The following is a 21,190-nucleotide window of genomic DNA, read 5'->3' as shown; positions in this document are numbered from 1 at the left end:
GAAAACAGATAGCAAGATGATAGACTTAAACGTAACCATAACAAAAATCCATTAAGTGTAAATGAGCTTGTGGTAGGCTGAATAATGACCCCTACGCCTGCCCAAAGATGTCAGTGTTCTAATCACAGAAGCTGTGAATATTTTACTTACATGGAAAAAGAAAATTAGTAAATGTGATTAAGTTAATGCTCTCAAGATGTGAAAAATATCCTGGTTACCCAGGTAAAACCACTGTAATTACAATGGTCCTCATAAGAAGGGAAGAGAGTCAGCTACAGAAGGTGATGGTGATGATGAAAGCAGAAGCTGGAGCGATGTGGGGCCATAAGCCAAGGAATGAGGTCCGCTTGTGAGAGCTGGAAAAGGTGAAGAACTGGATTCTCCCCTGGAGCTTCCAGAAGGATTGGAGCCCTGCCGGGACCTTGATTTTAGACTTCTGATCTCCAGAACTGAAAGAGAATAAAACATGTTGCTTTAAGTTTGTAGTAATTTGTTATAGCAGGAAAGACGATGTGATCATCTCAGTCAATTCAGGAAAAAGTAATCGACACATCCAGTATCCATAACTGATTAAAAACTGTCAGCAAACTGGGAATAGAAGGTAACTTTCTTAACCTGGCAAAGAGCATCTGTGAAGAAACTGCAACTATGTCATACTTGGTGAAAGACAATGTTTTTTCACTGAAATCAGGAACAAAAAGAGGAGGTTCATTATTACTTCTTCCATTAAACATTATAGTGATTGTTGTAGCTAAAGGAGTGAAGCAACAAAAGGAAATTAAAGGCATCCAGATTGGAAAGGAGGAAGTAAAACTGCCTTTTTTTCACAGACAAATTAATCATCTATGTCATGTGACCTGAAGGAATGTACCAAAAAGCTATTAGAACTAAGTAAGTTTAGTGAGGATGCAGGGTGCAAAATCAGTATAAAAAGTCAATTGTATTTCTATTTAGCAACAATCAGTAATTGAAATTTAAAATAGCATTTGCAATCATAGGAAATTATAAAATACAAAAGATGTATAGGACCTGCCCATTGAAAATTATAAAACATTACTGAGAGAAATAAAATAACACCTAAATAAATGGAGAGGTGCCATTTTCATGGTTCCAAATAGTCAATTTTATTAAGTTGTCAATTGTCCCCAAAATGATCTGTAGATTCAGTTCAATTGCAGTCAGTATCCCATAGCCTGGGTAAAATTTGAAAAGCTGATTCTCAAATTTATGGAAGTGCAAAGGACCTGGAATAGCCAAAATAACTTTGAAAGAGAAGAGCAAATTTGGAGAGCTAACATTACCTGATTTCAAGACTTATTATACAGCTACAGTAATCAAGACCGTGCTTTTGGAATCAAGATAGACAAATCAGTGAAATGGAGTAGAGAGTCCAGAAATAAACCCATGCTCATATGGACAAATGATGTTTGACAAATGTGCAGGAACAATTCAGTGGACAAATAAACCTTTTTGATAAGTAGTGCTTGACCAATTGGACATCTTATGCAAAAAAAAAAAAAAAGAACTTCAATTTGTACTTCACACCATGTATAGAAATTAGTTCACAATTGATCACAGACCTACCTATAAATCTAAGAATATAAAATTTCTTTTTTTTTCAACAGTAGATTTATTTAGGTAAGTAATCATAGGGAAAGATCTAAGGAACAAAAATCATAGGATTATTTCTAGAGACGTTACAAAAGCATTTGAAAAATTCAACAGCCAATCTTAATTTCTTTTAAATGTTCAGTTATCTAGTCATGTATGAATACTTCTATAACAATATAAATAAAATATTCAAACAGACACTTTAGAGAAAATGTACAGATGGCAAATAATCACATGAAAAGATGCTTGACATTACTAGTCATTTGTGAAATGCAAATTAAAACTACAGTGAGCTTTTATACACCTAAAACAACATCTAAAATTGAAAAAAAGAAACTGATTATGCCAAGTGTTGGAGGACCTAGAACTGTCATAAACTGGTGGTGGGAATGTATTCTGCTACAGCCACTTTGCAAGATAGTTTAGCAATTTCATAAAAACTTGAACATACACCTACTACATGTATTTACATAAGATAAAATAAATCATACACCCATACCAATAATTGTTCATAAATGTCCGTAGCAGCTTATTTCTGTAATAGCCCCAAACTGGAAACAACCCAAATATCTATTAATAGGCTACTGGATAAACACAACTATTCGAATATACAGCCAATGTAATACAAATAAAAAAGAATGGATTATTGATACACACAACATTATGTATGAATCTCAAAATACTTATGCTGAAGAAAAGAAGCCAGACAAAAACGAAAGCATGCCAAATTCAAAAAAATGCAAACAAATCTATGGACACAGAGAGCAGATAAATGGTTGCCTGGTGTGGGGAGTTGTCTGGGACAAGAGAGTAGAATTACAAAATGGCATGAGTAAACTTTTGGGAGAAATGGACACGTTCATTATTTTTATTGTGGCTATTGTTTCACAGGTGTATAAATATGTTAAAAAGTATCAAAGTTTACATTCTAAATATGAGGATAAAGAAGGTTGTGGAAAAATGGAATTCAAATACTACATGATATCACTCATAGATGGAATATAAAAACAAAAAATGGTTGTCATAAAAGTAGAGAGTAGAATAATGGATACCAGAGGTGGGACAGGGAGGAGGAGGAGTTGTGGACTACTGGACACAAAACTATGCTCTCTACCCTAAGAGAATCATTGTGCAGAATATGCATGAATTGAAACAATACACTGTACCCCACAAATATGTACAATTAAATGTTAAAATATTTTAAATTTAATAAAGATCAATTTCTTAATTACAGAACTTACTAAATTTCTAGGAAACCTAGAAAAGTCTTTCTCATTATTCAAAAGTCTTTGAACAGTAAACATCATTTTTAAAATACAAAAAAATAAAATTCTTTCCATGAACTTTTTGAAGTATCCTCATATGTACAGTTTATCGAGTAATTATTGAGCAATTATGTTTTAATAAGTGAACTAAAAAATGGGACAAGGACTTTTATCCAGAATATATAAAAAAACTCACACATCAGTAATAAGAAACAACACAAAATTTGGCAAAATATTTGATGAGACATTCAGCCAAAGAAGATATTTTGAATGGTCCATTACTTCACTAGAATGACTGAAATTACAAAGACTGATAATATCAAATGTCTTTAGGGATGTAGAGCAACTTATACTCTCATATGTTGTCAGTGGAAATGGAAAATGGTGCATCCACTTTGGAAAACAGTTTTGAAGTTGCTTATAAAGTTGCTTAAGTATACACTTACTCTGCAACCCAGCAAATCTACTCCTAGGTGTTTCTCTAAAAGAAATGATAACACATGTCCACACAAAGACTTGTCCATGAATGTTTATGGCAGCATTGTTCATTTTTTTTTTTAACAAAAGGTCACAATTGCCACCAGATTTCTTTATTTCTTTATTTATTGAAATAATTGATTGTATATATCTGTAGGTTCCAGCATTGAATATCAATACCTGCATGCAATATGTGATGCTCAAACCACGATAATTAGAATATTCAACATTACACAAAGTAATCTTTTTTTGTGGCCCTTTACCAATTTCTCACAAACACCAGCCCCCACCTCTTTTTGTCTCATTTCTGTTCTCTGCTTTTGAAAGTTCAACAAGTTATTGTTGTCGTATATTTTTTTCTTTTTAATTATGTGGGGGCTTTTTTAGCTCCCACTTGTGAGTGAGGACGTGGTATTTCTCTTTCTGTGCCTGGCTTATTTCACTTAACATAATTTTGTCTGAGTTCACCCATATTGCTGTGAATGCCAGAATCTCTTTTTCTTTTTTATGGCAGAATACATTTGTGTAAATATACCACATTGTCCTTATCCAGTCATCTGACGATGGACATTTAGGTTGGTTCCATATCTTGGCTATTGTAAATAGAGGTGTAATAAACATGCGAGTGCAGATATCCCTACAACACGATGATTTCCATTCCTTTGGGTATATACCCAGCAGTGGGATTGCTGGATCATGTGGCAGTTCTATCTGTCGTTGTTTAAGAAACCTCCATACTGTTCTCCATAGTGGCTGCACTAATTTACAGTCCCACTAATTTACAGTGTGGGAGAGTTCCCCTTTCTCTGCATCTTCACCAGCATCTGTTATTTTCTGTCTTTTCGATAATGGCCAGTCTCACTGGGGTGAGGTGATATCTCAGTGTGATTTTAATTTGCATTTCCATGTTATTTAGTGATGTTGAACATTTTTTCATATGTCTATTGGCCATTTGTATACTTTCCTTTAAGAAATGCCTATTCAGCTCCTTTGCCCATTTTTTAATCAAGTTGTTTTTTTATTGTTAAATTGTTTGAGTTCCTTATATATTCTGGATGTTAATCCCTTGTCAGATGCATAGTTTGCAGATATTTTCTCCCATTCTGTAGGTTATCTTTTTGTTCTGTTGTTTCTTTTGCTGTGCAGAAGCTTTTTGGTTAGATATAATCCCATTTATTTATTTTTTCTTTTGTTGCCTGTGCTTTGGGGGTCTTATTCATAAAGTCTTTGCCCATTCCTACTTCCTGAAGTATTTCCCCTGTGTTTTCTTTTAGTAGTTTTATAGCATCAGGTCTTAACTCTTTAATCCATTTTGAGTTGACTTTGGCATATAGCAAGAGGTATGGGTCTAGTTTCATTTTTCCACATATGGATGCCCAGTTTTCCCAGAACCATTTATTGAAGAGGTGTTCTTTTCCCCAATATATGTTTTTGGAGCCTTTGTCAAAGATCAGTTGGCTGTAAGTATGTGGGTTGATTTCTGGGTTCTGTATTCTATTCCATTGGTGCAAGTGTCTATTTTTATGCAGTACCGTGCTGTTTTGGTTACTGTAGCTTTGTAGTATAACTTGAAGTCAGGTAGTGTGATGCTGCTGGATTTTTTTCTCCCCTCAAGATTTTTTTTTTTGGCTGTTTGGGGTCTTTTGTTGTTCCACATAAATCTTAGGATTGTTTTTTCTATTTCTGTGAAGAATGTCCTTGGTGTTTTGATGGGGATTGCATTGAATCTGTAGAACACTTTGGGTAGTATGGACATTTTCTCAATGCTTATTCTTCCAGTGCAAGAGCATGGAATGTCTTTCCACCTTTTTGTGTCCTCTTTAATTTCTTTCAGCAGTGATTTTTTAGTTCTTGTAGAGATCTTTCACTTCCTTAGGTAAATTGATTCCTAAGTTTGGGGGCTTTTGTGTGTGTGTGTGTTGTTTTGTTTTGTTTTTGGTAACTATTGTGAATAAACTTGTTTTCTTTATTTCTTTTTCTGCTAGTTTTTCATTATTGGCATATAAAAACTCTACTGATTTTTGCATATTGAGTTTATCTCCTGCACCTTTACTGAAATCATTTATCAGCTAACAGGTTTTTTTGTAGAGTCTTGAGGTTTCTCTCTATATAGTATCATGTCATCTGCAGACAGGGACAGTTTGACTTCATCTTTTCCAGTCTGGATGCCCTTTCATTCTTTGGCCTGATTGTTCTGGCTACTACTTCCAATACTATGTTTAAAAGGAGTGGTGAGTGTGAGCATCCTTGTCTTTCCACTTTTCATCATTCAGGATGATACTGGTGGTGAGTTTGTCATACATGGACTTTATTTGTTGAGATACTTTTGTTCTGTACCTAATTTGCTGAGAGGCTTGATCATAAAAGGATGCTGAATTTTGTCAGATGTTTTTTCTGCATCTATTGAGATAGTTGTATGGTTTTTGTCCTTGATTTTGTTGATGTGGTGTATCATGTTCATTGATTTGCAAATGTTGAACCATTCTCACATCCCTGGGATGAATCCCATTTAATGAGGATGTATAATTTTTTGATATGTTGTTGTGTTCTGTTTGCTAATATTTTGTTGAGGATTTTTGCATCTGTGTTCATCAGTGATATAGCTGTATAGTTTTCTTTCTCCATTGTATCTTTGTTGGTTTTGATATCAGGATAATGCTGGCCTTATAGAATGAGTTTGGGAGAGTGGCCTGTGTTTCAGTTTTTTGGAATAGTTTGCAGAGAATTGGTATTAATTCCTCTAAAGGTTTGGTGGAATTCAGCAGTAAAATCATCCAGTCCTGAGCTTTTCTTTGTTGGGAGACTTACTTTGTTGGGAGATTACTGCTTCAGTCTCATTGCTTGTTATTGGTCTGTTCAGGTTTTCTGTTTCTTCTTGGTTCTGTCTTGGTAGTTTGTATGTGTCCAGAAATTTATCCAGGGCCGGCCCGTGGCTCACTCGGTAGAGTGTGGTGCTGATAACACCAAGGCCACGGGTTCGGATCCTATATAGGGATGGCCGGTTTGCTCACTGGCTGAGCGTGGTGCTGACAACACCAAGCCAAGGGTTGAGATCCCCTTACCAGTCATCTTTAAAAAAAAAAAAAAAAAAAAAGACAGAAATTTATCCATTTACTGCAGTTTCCAAATTTGTTAGCATATAGTTGTTTGTAATAGTCTCTAATGATTCTTTGTATTTCTATGGTATTGGTTGTACTGTCTCCTTTTCATTTCTGATATTTATTTGATTCTTCTCTTTTAATTTTTTTGAAAAGCTGAGCTAATGATTTTTCTATTTTGTTTATCTTCTCAAAAACCAACCTTTTTTTCATCGATCTTTTGTATCATTTTGGGGGATCTTTATTTCACTTAGTTCTGCTCTGATCTTAATTATTGCTTTCCATCTACTAATTTTTAGGATTGGATTGTGCTTGTTTTTCTAGTTCTTTGAGGAGTGGCATTAGGTTGTTTATTTGAAATCTTTCTGTTCTTTTGATGTAGCATTTATTGCAATAAACTATTGCTTTTGAAGCATCCCACAGGTTTTGGTATGATGTGTCTTTATTTTCATTAGTTATGAGAAATTTTTTGATTTTCTGTTTAATTTCTACTTGGACCCATAGCTCATTTAAGAGCATGTTGTTTAATTTCCACTTTCTTATAGTTTCCAGCATTTATCTTGTTATTGATTTCTAGTTTTAATCTGTTGTGGTCTTGAAAAGATACTTCAAATGATTTTAATTTTTAAAAATTTGTTGAGACTTGATTTGTGGCCTAACATGTGGTCTGTTCTGGAGAATGTTCCATGTGGTGATGAGAAGAATTTATATTCTGTGGTTGTTGGATGAAATGTTCTGTAGATATCTGCCAGGTCCAGTTGGGCTAAAGTATAGTTTAAAACCTATGTTTCTTTGTTGATTTGTTGCCTAGGTGATATGTCCAGTGCTGAGAGAGGGATGTTCAGGTCTTCTACCATCATCATATTGGAATCTGTCTCTTTCTTTAGACCTGATAGTGTTTGCTTTATATATCTGGGTATTCCAATGTTGGGTGCATATATATTTATGATCGGTATGTATTCTTGCTGAATAGATCCCTTTATCATTATATAATGGCCTTCTTTGTCTCTCTTAATTGCTTTTGGTTTAAAGTCCATTTTTTAAATCTGATATAAGGATAGCTACTCCTGCTCATTTTTGGTTTCTATTTGTGGGGTATATCTTTTTCCATTTCTTCACTGTTATTCTTTCTGTCTTTACAGTTGAGGTGAGTCTGTTGTAGAAAGCATATAGTTGGATCTAGCTTATTCATCCAATCAGGTGTCTTTTGAGTGGGGAATTTAATCCATTTACATTTAGGGTTGCTATTGAAGGGTATTGTCTTACTCCTGGCATTTTATCAATTTTCATTTAGATGTTTTAAATATTTTGTTCCTTTCTTCCCCTTTTAATGTTTGTCTTTGCTGTTTGTTGGTTTTTGGAAGTGGTAGGATATGTTTTCTTACTGTTTCTTGTTTGCATTTTTCTTCTCCCAGTAGGTTTTGTTCTTTCTTGTGTATTCATGGTAATGATTATCATTTTTTGGATTCCAGATGCTGGACTTCTTTGAGGATTTCTTGCAAGGCCGGTCGTGTGGTGGTGAAATCCTTCAGTTTTTGTTTGTCTGGAAAATACACTATTTCTCCCTCATTTCTGAAGGATGTCCTTGCTGGGTATAATCTTCTTGGCTGGCAGGTTTTTTCTTTTAATATTTTGAATATATCATGCCATTCTCTTCTGGCATGTAGAGTTTCTGTTGGAAAGTCTGCTGTTAGTCTGATAGGGACTCCCTTATAGTTGACATGAAACTTTTCTCTTTGCTGTTTTAGGATTCTCTTTGTCTTTGAGTTTTGTCAGTTTGAGTATAATGTCAAAAAAGTTCTCTTTTAAGGACCAGATTCAAACAGATTGAATCAGTTTGGAGATCTTTGAGCCTCCTGGATCTGAAGGTTCTTGTCTCTCCCTGTACCTGGGAATTTTTCCATGGTTATTTCATTGAATATGCTTCCAATTGACTTTTTCTTTCTCCTCCTCTTCTGGAACACCCACGATTCAGATGTTTGTGCACTTAAGGTTGTCTGCTAGCTCTCTTAGAATTTCTTTACTTTTTTTTAGATTATTTTTTGTTTTATTTGTCCACCTGGGTTACTTTGAAAAGGCTATCCTCAAGATCAGAAATTCTTCTACTCACTGTAGCCTGCTGCTTAAGCTCTTGGTTGTGTTTTTTATTTCATTGAATGAGTCCTTTAATTGCAGGATTTCTGCTACATTCTTTTTTCAGGTATTGATCTCTTTGTAAATTTCCTCCTTCATATCCTGGATAGTTTTTCTCATTTTGTTGTGTTATCTGAGTCTTCTTGTATCTCACCAAGTTTTCTTAAGATTGTTGCTTGGAATTTCTTTTCAGTCATTTCAATGACTCTATGGGGTCTGGTAATTGAGATTTTATTCCTTTGGTGGTGTCATATTTTCTTGTTTTTTTGTATTTCTAGTATCTCTACATTGATATCTGGTCATGTTATAGAGTGGTTGCTCCTTTTATTACTATGGTGTGGGCTTTGAGTAGAAAGACTCCATCTTGTAGATGTGTTTTGATCATTGGGTAGGGTGTTTCAGTATTGTTTCTGGGTAGACGTAGTAGTGTAGCCTCCATAGGTACTTCAGCCATTTTCAGTGTTGGAGTTGTATGTGAGTGCCTGCATGGCCTAGGCACTGGGGCCCTTAGTGATTCCTTACTGTTAGTGACATTGTGTTGGATCATTGAGGTTGTGGGCAAGCTGTTGAATTCTTAGGAGAAACCCATGGGTTTCTTGTTGCATTTGGCTGGGGTGAGTGACCCTGGGCAGACTTGTTGGTTAGCATCCCATCATCCTGATGGGTACACTGGACTATACTGGAGCTCCTCATTTGAAGGGATGACCCTGGTGGAGTTTTTCTTTCCTTTTTTGTACAGGCAGAGGTTCTTCCTGGGTCCTTGCTTCCTCCAGTTGGGGGATGGGTTGGTAGTGGTTGGGAATTTTTTCTTCCTTACTGTATTTGGGTATCCTGGGTTTCTGTACTTTCTAGGGGTTCCATATGTGTCTGCCCCTGGATCAAGGCAGTCACATGGGCTAAACACATACCTCTTACCCCCAGGTGCACTACTATGGGGGCAACATAATTCCACCTGTAAGGCTACTGGGTTGCAGGTCTGCACTCACTCACCTCTTTTCCCGGGATCTGCTGTTGCATTGATGCACTGAGTGGTTGGCAGGCCACCTGCACAGCAGCAGTGGCTGCTGCTGTGGTGGCAGGTCACCCTTGTAACAGTGGTGGCTGTGGAGGTGGTTATTGTGGACCACCCAAATGACAGCATTATCTGCAGCAATGGCAGGATGACTGTGCAGTAGTTGCCTGCTCCCCTGCCAGCTGTCAGGAGGGGCTCTTTTCTGCTTCTGAGGTCCCTGTATGCTGCTGCTGGCTGTCAGTGGGGACTGTCCTTGGCTCCTGAGGTCTCCTGGCAGCATTGTTCATTATTACCAAAAACTTTGAACATCTCAAATGTTCATTAACTTGCATATGGATAAACAAATTATGGTATCTCCGTGCAGTGAAATGGTATTTAGCAGTAAAAATGAATGAACTACTAATGGACAATAGTAGTTGTAGGAAGTATAATATCTAATGTGTGAATATCAAAAACATACTAAGGTAAAGAAACCAGAAATGAAAAGTCTGCATTGTGTATTTATATAAAATTCTAGAAAAAGATCAGTGGTTGCCTGGGGCCGTGTTTTGCAGGTGAGGATTTACTGCAGAAAGGCATGAGGGAACTTGCTGGGTGATGGAAATGTTCTGTGTTATGATGATGGTGGTGTTTACACATCTACACACATTTGCCCGTACTTATCAAACTTTACACATAAAATGCATACATTTTACTGTACATAAATTATACCTCGATATAGATGTTAAAAAGTGGAAACAAATTTTGTCTAACTCTTTCCCTTTAGTGACTACCACTAGTGAGTAGTTTGTTTCATTTAGCCCTCTCACAGAGCCACCCCAAATCGTAAAGTGTTTAGGAAAACAAAGTTGGCATAAGAGCCTTTCTTTCCTGACTTGGACTCTGTTTTCATGCTAATCCATGGCAATTTATTTTCAAAAATATGACATTCCTCAGGAATTCTTTTAGCTTTCATTCTGCTACAAATAGGCCTCATGTTTGGATGCTGATGGCACTTGGAAAATATGTTTATTTCTATTTCATTTTGAAAGTGAGGTTTGAAATATATATTCTTGAGTGTATTAAACCTTTTTTATTAGGATATATCTTATTTGGTTAAGCAGGACGTGAAAATGCAACATAATTTTATCTTGTTTTTATCATTTCTAAATATTACACTTATTCTTTTGAAATGATGCTTTAAAATATTTAATCTGGGCTTCCGGTCAAGATGGCAGAATAGACAGTCCCCAGCGTCACTCTCTCCCATCAACCAATTTACAGCTATAAAAAAAGCAACAACAGCCAAGCTTGGGCCACTAGAGCTCAGGGGAAGAGGAGGAGGGACCTACAGATTTCATGAAGGCAGGAGAAGCCACGATGAGAGAAAGAGAAAACTGCTCAGAGAGTTTCAGTCCATGGCTACTTTAAAGCTGGAGTGCTGAGCGCACAGAGCAGGAGCTGGCAGGAGCTGCAACTGTGCCCTTTGAATGGAGTTGCTTGGAGGCAGCAGGGGAGAAGGGGGCCTTGGTGGCTCCCAGGACAGCAAGACCACTAATAGGGTTCTTGTGGACCCACACAGGAGTGAGGAGCCAGAACAACTGAAAGAAAGGAGCCACTCAGAGGCTGGTGAGTCATCTCAAGGGACCGGTGCATGGCCCATCCCATGGGAAGTGTTTGGAGCATGGGTGGTGGGGGAGACGGGCCAACCAGGGGAACACTGATGCACACCAAGGACAGTTGATCTGCCCCCCAATCAGCACAGGACCACTCAGAGGACATTGGTCAGGAATATAGAATTGCGTGGGGTGCAGTCTGATGAAAAGACTCAGGCCCAGATCGGAGTTTCTACACAACTCCAGGTGCACTGGGTCTCTGGAGAGCTGGAAGTGCCTATAACATCAACCGTTAAACCCTGAGCAGCACAAAAAGCCTTCCCTAGGAAAACAAAGGAGCAAAGCAGCAGTTTAGCTCAACCACACAGCTCAGGTACTGGTTCCCACAGGAAGATCCCCCACTTTAGATGTAAGCAAAGGACAAAACATTAGTTCTGGCCCAGGCACATCACCAGCACCTTGGGCCTGCCAATGGACCTGAGGCATGAAGCCAGGGACCAGACCTCCCTCCCACAACCAGGCACAACACCAGCGCCTTGGGGCCCACCCAGGGACTTGAGATATAGAGCCAGGGACTGGACCCCCCAACCCACAACCTGGCACACCGCCAGCACCTCAGGGCCCACCCAGGGACCCGAGGCATGGAGTCTGGGACTGGACCCACAACCAGGCACACCAAAGGGACCCGAGGCCTAGAGCCAGGGACTGGATCCCCTTTATTATTCCATTTGTGTTGCTATAACAAATACCTGAGACTGGGTAACTTATAAAGAACAGGTTTATTTGGCTTATGATTCTAGAACAGCTGCATCTGGCACAGGCCTCAGACTGCTTCTACTCATGGTGGAAAGTGGCAGGTAGCCAACAGGTACAAGCAGACCACATGGCAAGAGGAAGTGAGAGACAGAGGGAGGGAGGTACGAGGGTCTTTTAAACAACCTGCTCTCATGGGAACTAATAGAGTGAGGTCTCACTCACCACCCCTCCTCCCCCAGGGAGAGTATTAGTGCACTCATGAGGGATCCGCCCCCATGGCTCAATCAGTTTCCAACACTGTCACACTGGGGATCAAATTTCCACATGACTTCTGGGAGGACAAAACAGCCAAACTCTATCATTCCACCCCTTGCCCCCCCAAACTCATGTCACTCTCACATACAAAATACAATCTTTCCATCCCAACAGTCCCAAATGTCTTAGCTTGTTCCAGCACCAACTTGAAAGGTCCAAAGTCTTATCTGAGGCCAAAAGCAAAAGTCCTTCCAGCTGTGAACCTGTAAAAGTCAGAAAAAAATTTATTTACTTCCAAGATATAATGGTGGAACAGATATTGGGTATACATTCCCATTCCAAAAGCAAGGAATAGGCCAGAAGAAAGGAGAAACAGGCCCCAAACAAGCCCAAAACCCAGCAGGACAGACATTAAGTTTTAAAGCTCCAAAATCATCTTTCACTCCAAGTCCTGCTTCCTGGGCACAGCCTCACTCCCACTGCTCTGCCAGGCACAGTCCATTGGGCTGTGCTGGTGCCTGCAGCTTTTCCAGGCCTGCATTGCACATTGCCAGTGGCCCTGTAGTTCTGGGGTCCTGGCAGCAGCCCTGCTGCCTTGGTTCTACTAGACATTTCCCTGATGGGGGCTCTCTGTGCGGGCTCCAACCCCACTTTTCTGCTCAGCATTGCTCTAGTAGATGGCCTCTGCGGCGGCTCTGCCCCTGCAGCAGGTCTCTGCCTGGGACCCCAGGCTTTTCCATACCTCTGGAATCTGGGTGGGGGCTGCCATGCTTCCACTGCTCTCACGTCCTGCTGGCCTGCAAACTTAACACAACATGGATGCCACTGGGGTTTCTGGCCTCTACTCTCCAGAGCTGCTGCACCAACCACACTTGGGGTTGCTTGAGGCAGGGCTGTTCCAGCCAGAGCAGCTGGGATGCAGGGAGCAGGATACCGAGGGCAGCTGTGGTACCCAGGTCTTTCCTCCAGGACAACTTAGTCCTTCTAGGCCTTAGGGTCTGTGATGGGTGGGGCACGCTTCCAGACTTCTCAAATGCCTTTTCTGCCACTGTCTTGCCTATTAGCATCTGGCTGCCTTGCCACCAAGCTAATGTCTTTAGCAACCAGTTTATCTGCTTCCCCTTTGCGTTTTCTCCTACTCTCTGCTTCTCTACCACAAAGCCAGGCTGCAAATTTTCCAAATATTTATGCTCTGCTTCCCTTTTACATTCTGGCTTTACATCATGCCTTTGCCGCCGTAACTCAGAGTAGGCTGCTAAAAGTAATCATTCAGTTTCCTTAATGCTTTGCTGGTTGGAAATTTCTTCCGCCAAACTTTCTGGTTCACAACTCTTAAGTCCCACTTTCCGCAAAGTCCAAGGGCATACACGCAATGCAGCCAAGTTCCTTGCTATGGTGTAGCAAGGGTTATCTTTTGTCCAGTTCCCGATAAGTTCCTCATTTCTATCTGAGACCTCATCATCCGCATGGTCTTTACTGTCCACATTTCTATCAGCATTCTGGTCACAGCCATTTAACCAATCTCTAAAATGTTCTAAACATTCTCTCATCTTTTTGTCTTCTTCTAAGTCCTCCAAACTCCCCCAACCTTTGCCTAATACCCAGTTCCAAAGCTGCTTCCACATTTTCAGCTACCTGTATAGCAACACCCTGCTCCTCAGTACCAATTTTCTGTATTAGTCCGTTTTGTGTTGCTATAACAGAAATACCTGAGACTGTGTAATTTATAAAGATTAGAGTTTTATTTGGCTTATGATTCTGGGACAGCTGCATCTGGCATGGACCTCAGGCTGTTTCTATTCATGACAGAAAGTGGCAGGCAGCTGGTGGGTACAAGCAGATCACATGGCGAGAGGAAGCAAGAGAGAGAGATGGGACGTGCCAGAGTCTTTTAAATAACCACCTCTCATGGGAACTAATAGAATGAGAACTCAGTCATTAATCCCTCCTTCCCCAGGGAGAGCATTAATGCATTCATGAGGTATCTGCTTCCATGGCTCAATCAGTTTCCAACTCTGCCACATTGGGGATCAAATTTCCACATGAGATCTGGAAAGTCAAAACTTCCAAACTCCATCACCCTCCTCCCCCGCCGCACACCCACAACCTGGCATGTTTAATACAAGGAGCTCCTTTAATACAAGGAGCATGCCAAAAACATCACGTCCATGTGGGTGGCCCACGACAGTAACCACGGCTGCCGTGAAAGTGGCTAGACATGACAGCCACCATGCAGATGGTCCACCAGCGACTGGAGTGCGTTGACACAAGGAGAGTCACCAGCAGAGACCAAAGAAAAGAAGAGGATGTTTCTCTCCACAAAGCCCATTCCAGAGTGACAGAAGAAGCACCTGCTCTATGGTAATAGTGGGGGACCTGATCACACCTCTCAGCGCTGGACAGGTCATCTAGGAAACAAATCAACCGAGTAACCATTATTCTTTCAGAGGGAGAGAGGAAACCTAGGGTTTTCAGTGGTGGGAGAGAGGGGAGATAGGGAGAGATTGGACAAGGAGCATAAAGAATAAGTACAATTTGGAACAGTACACATACTAGTAATATTAATTTGATCAACATATATCAACATTGAACCCCCAAAATATGTATAATCAATTATGATTCAATAAAAAATAAAATATTTGCTAAATGAATGTCTCTAAAAACCTATGAGATACTTTATGATTTATGTATTTCCTCTAGCTATGAATGTGTTTTTAATACGGATATATATATACACTTCTTTTTTTTTCCAGGCCTGGTTGCAGCATGCTTGAGATCTGGGATGTGGAAGACCCTTCCAGTGCCGCTAACCCTCCCTTATGCAGCGTCCTGCTCAAGGACTCGAGGCCGTACTTCACCACCGTGTTTCAGAATAGCGTGTACAGAGTCCTGAGGGTGAACTAAGGAACTGCCCATCACACTGTGGCACAACGAAGTGTGCTGAAAACAATCACATGTTGGCTTAGTTACATTAATAAAAATCACAAGCTTTAATAAGAGATGCTTAAAAAGAAGATAAAAGTGATTTAAAGTTTTTTGATTATTAAAGGTAAATCACCTCATTGTTTTCCACTGAATGTTGGTCTTATAAAGCTTGTAAATCATTTCATGCTGCATAAACAGATTTTCATCTTAGAGTTTTAAAGAAAAATGTATGTAAAACAATATGAAATTTTATAAATCAAGGGTAAGTCCTTTTTTATCCAACTAGGAGATTGCTTTAGATTTTCTCCGGAACCAGGGTGGAACAACTCAGACACTTAGGACAGAAGAAAGCAGGCTGGGAGGTGATAGCACTTAGGATCCTGATACTGATCACAGCTTCTTTACCTCTGCCAGGAAATTGTAACCATGTGTCTATCAAAGGAGTTTTTTCTTTCACTAGCTCTCAGGAAAGATCTTTAATACCTTTTAATAACTTTTTTTATCATTTCAAGTTAAAATGTTTGTAAAAAAAAGATTGTTTTGTAATGTTTTGAATCTCTTCAAATGTATTTACCCAACCAGATTAGTATTTTACACTGATTAGTTCTCAGTCTAAGCTCAACACGTTATTAATCTGTTTAGAACCAAGTAGTTTTTTTGTTTGTTTTTCTTTATATCCAGGTGAAATAACAATTGCTATGGCACACAACCAAATTAGGGGGTTAAACATAATCAGAAAAGAAAACCCAGTTAAATTTATCCAATGAGATTTTCATTTTCCGATCCTAGACCTTGAATGAAGCAGGGGCCTTTCTGTCTTGATGGCCCTGCAGCTTATTGGATGTCGTCTTTCCTTCTTTTGTAATAACATATTTTTAAGTCCTTATGTATTTTAGGTGTTGGATGAGGAAGGTCATATTTTATAAATCCTCTTCTCCCAAAAATCCTACCCAACAATAATGCTTTGAAAAGTAGTATATAGTTATCCTGAAGATATTATTGCTAGCTACAAAAATAAACACTGTTTTTCTGCTTGACAAATGCTAAATATGCCAAATCTATGGTATTTTAGTGTGTGTCTAGTTTAAGTTAACCATCTTGGAGTTTTTATAATGCCTGTATATTCTTGACCTTCTGTACCTGAGATAACAAAATGACTTAATTCCATATGTTAATTCATTTTAGTAGGTAGGCAATAATATACAGGAAAACCAATAAAACTTTTTTTCAACTTTTATAGTTGTAAAATATTTTAATACCAGATACAAAACAGCTAAGGAAGCATGCCACATTTTGCTAATTTTAGCATTTAAAAATAATTTGGTGTAAGTATGGGATAAAGAAAGAAAGGGGCAAAGTAAGAAAAGATACATAACACCCAACATAAAAATTAAAGTAACATTCTAGATGTTGTTTTTATAGAAAATATTTTTTAAAAGTTGGTAGAATTTTATTAAAAGGAGAGCTCTATTAGCTAATAAAATATTCAATACAAATATATTTCTGTGAACTTATGTACAGGAAAACCAATAAAATTATATTCAACTTTTATAGTTGTAAAGTATTTTAATACAAGATGCAAAGCAGCTAAAAAAGCATGATACATTTTACTTATGTTAGCGTTTTTAAATAATTTGTTTTGGAGTAAGTGTGGGGCAAAGAAGAAAAAGAGACATAACACCTAACATTCATAAAATTAAAGTAACACATTTTAGATGGTGTTTTCATAGGAAACACTCTAAAGAAGTTGTCAGAATTCAACAAAAAAGGGATGAGCTGTATTAACTAAGAAAATGTTCCCTACACATGTGATGGCTTCATATAGATTTTGTTATTTTCACGTGCTGTGTAGGTTAATTAAGAGCCCTTGAAGATCCTTTGTGGGTTTTCTATCTTTTCTTATCCTTTGCCAAACATACGTTTTGAAATTGAAATAGTTCAGATATGGAGGTAGAAATCACAGGTTGCTGTATTTATTGGCCATGTTTACATTAGTAATCTTTCTTGGCCATTTAAAAATAATTCTGAATAATACACAGAAGGCAACGTACTGTGGTGGAGATTGTGTGGGCTTTGTACCAAGACCCCCGTGCGAAGCGTGGTCGTGTCACTTAACTCTACGCACCTCAGTTTCTTCACCAGTAAATCAACTAATGCCACCTACTCAGCAGGGTCATTATGTGGATTAGCGAAATGTGTTAAAGTGCTTGCTACATATAGGCAGTCAACAAATGGTTTCTTCTGCTGCCCTCCCCTGACCCACTAAATTACCATTTTAGTAATATCAAGTTACAGGGTGACGTTAGCTCATCTCAGAATTCCACCTTTATCGGGTGTCAACACATAGGAATACTGGACAACAGCTTTCATGCAAATTGTGCTGTTGGCTTTTTGCCTGCATATATTTTATTTTTCGTTCTCTTGAAATATGAAGACTATGCATGAACACTGGGTACTGGGTTGAGCGATGGGTAGATTTTTCCTTAATGCAATGAAGCTTTTCCCCTTGTTTCCTATGGTAGTGTTTTTGCATACTGGTCTGAAACCATGGGTGGTACATAACACATCCTCCAGAATTTGAGTACTTTTAATACGCTTATATTTTATATGTTTTGTTACATGAGCAATACAAACTCATCCTAGAAAAATTAGTTTTGAAAAAACAGGAGATTTGAAAGAAGGAAAACATTCAGTAGTTCCTAACATTTCATTTTCTTCCAACTTTTAGTCATACCTTTTTTGCTTTTAACATTTAATGTAAAACTGTTTTGCTCTTCACATAGCAAAATGGAAACATTACATTCTTATAGACAACTTCAGTGGCTACATAATATCCTATTCTGTGTATATGTGCCTGTGTGTGTGTGTGTCTTAATCATTGTTGACCTATTTCCATTTTTGCTGCTATGCGATTCTTACTGCATTATTTTTTTTCTGATTTTAAAATTATTTCCGTAGGATCAATTCCGTAAAGTTAGATTTCAATAAAAGAATGTGAACACCTTTAAAGCCTTCAATGCAGTTTGCCTCAAATTACCTTGGCAGGATTGTGCGCGCCGCAGGAGTCTGTGTGTGTGTGTGTGTGTGACAGTGCTCGTTTCACAACTCTCACTGGCACTGGATTTTTTCCAGGACTTAAGTGAGAAAGGCAGAATATTAAAACTTAGAAGAAAATTTTATAACTTAGAAGAAATGTAAATTAAAACCACAGGCAGAATTACAAGCCTGATAATAGAATTGGTGAGGACAGGGAGCAACAAGTACTGTGATGAAATTATAGTAGGAGCATTGCCACCTTGGAAAATAACTTACTACTTAGTAAATTTTAAGGTGTGCAGTGCCTGCAACCAACAGCTTCACCCTAAAGAAATGTTTATACTACCTATATCAGGAAAACCAATTACAAGAATGTTCATGGATGCACTATTTGTACCTAAAAAAAACCCTAAAAACTAAGAACAACCCAAAGGGCCACAAATAGGATTGATAAAATGAAGTCTTTCCACGCAGTGGAATATTGTACAGAAGTGAACGTGATCTATACTCAAGCATCAGCAGGAGCAAATTTCAAATATTACATTAAGGATAAAAATCTAAGTCATCAGAGGGTATGTGTGTGTGCAGATACGCAGGTACTTCAGAAAGTACAGAAGGATTGTCTTTCAATTCTATTTTTCCACAAATATGAAGTACCTTTGTTTATATGCCATTTATATATAGACAAAAAGCAAACAAAACAACATATTAGGGGACGCAGTGTGGCAGAACGATGACAGCACAGGCATAATTAATCCAGAGCATAGGCTGGTGGTCACTTCTAAGTGCAATCCAGGGAGGCCCTGGGTGCTTCGGTGTTACTATTCCATTTCTTAACTTGATGCTAAGTACATAAGTGTTGATTTTATAATTCTTGAGAATGTGCATATACTTTATAATGTTTAATATATTTTTTACCCTTCAAAGTAGGCCTTGGATACTGCATCAGTGATTCTTAAACCTCAGGTTCTGTGTCAGTAGCTCTGGGTGTTTAAACCAGCATGAGGAGCTGCTCTGATGACTGAGGTTCAGCTAATCAAGCAACTCTTCCGATCGTGGATCTTCCCTGTGCAGTAAGCGTGGTTTCTTCAAAATGGAAGACGATGCTACTGTGCCTTTAATGAACAGCAGAAACTGAATAAAAAGGGATTATTTGATAGTTTTGTATTTTCAAATTTAAGTTTTTTCTGTGAAAGTAATTTTTGTTCATTAAGGGAAAGCTGGAAAATCCAGGATAGAAGATTTAAAAATATATTATCTCTCAGGAATAGTTCAGCTTCTTAAATATTATCAGATTTTGGCTCATAGGACTTTGAAAAAGACATCATTCATATTACAGTTCGCAATAGCTAATTTTTTTTATAAGTCAAGATGTGCAATATCCTGCAGCTTCTTCATGGCCTCAAAATAGCCTCCATATGATGAGAATTCTGTTTTTGCAACGCAGCCCATCAGTGTTTGATGACCTTTGTATATCAAACACCCACGTTCTATCATGTAGAGCAAAAATACAAATTAAATGTGTTTTCAATTTTTTAAAAAGATTTTTATTACCCAGCTTTCAGCACTACATTGATTAAAACTCCAGATTAATCTCCCTGTTTCCTTTGAATTATATTACTATTTTCCATCTCTTCCTGTGGTAACTACAAATATTAGAAAAAAATAGAAAATGTACCTACTTAGCACATGATCCAAAAAGTTTTTTAAAAAAATCTATATCATAGGTTTCAGTAATATTCAATAGGAAACCGCTTTTTGTTGAAATAAAATCTAATCAAATATTAATATTTGCTACTTAATTCCTCTTTGTATACCCTGCGATTCTTAGAGTTCTTTGTTTTATTCAACATACATTGTCTGCCAACTATACAGATACAATATGCAAGAGTCTATCCGTATCCTCCTTTTTGGGGGGACAGCTGGCCTGTACAGGGATCCAAATCCTTGACCTTGGTGTCCTAACACCACCTTTTAACCAGCTGAGCTAGCTGGCCAGCCCCTGTCCATATAGTCTTTAAAGGCCCTCTCCATTTTTAATGTTTTCACTAGCACAGAGGCTAGTGGGTGATAATCACTATGCCAATGCTGGCACACAGCAGAAGGACACTTGAGTAGACTAGGTCATCTCAGACTGTCTTAGGGGCTGCCCGATCTGTATCTTGAGGGAAAGGTAGGAGGTAACCAAGTAAGTGAGGGACGCATCGCTCCAGCACGGAGCAGCACGTGCAAAGCGCAGGACCGCTGGGGCTGTGGCGCCGTCCAGGAGCTGCAGCCGGGCTCGGTGAGAGCGTGTGCACGGGGGGTGCCCAGCACGAGCCGGAGAGCAGGTCGCGGGGCCTGAAGGACGACGGGGCCCCAGGAGTGGGAAGACAGGACCAGCGCTCGCTCTCCAGTCAGTTAACTCACAGGATCCACTTCTCCATCTTCACGGAACCATGAGGCTCAAACAAGGTCTCCACGTAGACGTGCATCACGAAGGGCATGATCAAGATCACTTGCACGAGGTACTCAGAACATTCAAGTAAAGGTTCACATTATCTTACAACTCTATTTTTCCACCAAGTTGGATGTACCCTTATATTTGACTTTAAATTGTGTTACAGAGGAGCTGTTGCAGGTAGTGACTTCCCTATTATGCTCACCCGAGATTAGAATTCATTTATAGCCTTTGTGCCTATAGACAATGGCCCTTCCTTTTAAAATTCCATCCCAGAGCTGCATGTAGCACATATCGATCTTGAGACTAGTCAGATGAAGCTGCACGGCCCCTTCGTGGGCCATACTGGATCGAACCATGCCCAAGGACCTAAGAACTAACTTCTGTACAGAAATAGCACCTCGGCTACTGGGAAAGAAAGAGCCTGTTCACACAGTGTCCTCAGAGAGGCCTACGAAGTGCAAAGGGGTCCTAAACAGGACAGTGACTTCTTTAGGATGGAGTGGCAGCCACAGAAGTGCACCTCCCCCTTGGACCTTCCTCTGAGAGGGAACTTGCTGCCCAGCTGCGGAGAGTACGGTTAACTG

General features: G+C 38.9%; 1 protein-coding gene across 1 annotated transcript in view; it reads left to right on the top strand.

The window, feature by feature from the left end:
* DPY19L2 (dpy-19 like 2) overlaps positions 1-15,106 on the top strand; it is a 141,068-nt gene extending 125,962 nt beyond the window's left edge. Inside the window, exon 22 of the mRNA XM_063114522.1 lies at positions 14,956-15,106. Within this exon, the coding sequence (XP_062970592.1) occupies positions 14,956-15,106 (151 nt within the window). The remainder of the gene's footprint in view (positions 1-14,955) is intronic.
* The last annotated feature ends 6,084 nt before the right edge of the window (positions 15,107-21,190 follow it).

This window comes from Cynocephalus volans, chromosome 11, assembly GCF_027409185.1.
Source record: "Cynocephalus volans isolate mCynVol1 chromosome 11, mCynVol1.pri, whole genome shotgun sequence".
In the NCBI taxonomy this organism is placed as follows: Eukaryota; Metazoa; Chordata; class Mammalia; order Dermoptera; family Cynocephalidae; genus Cynocephalus; species Cynocephalus volans.
Note: the sequence above shows the minus strand (reverse complement) of the source record. Positions and strands in the feature narration are given on the sequence as shown.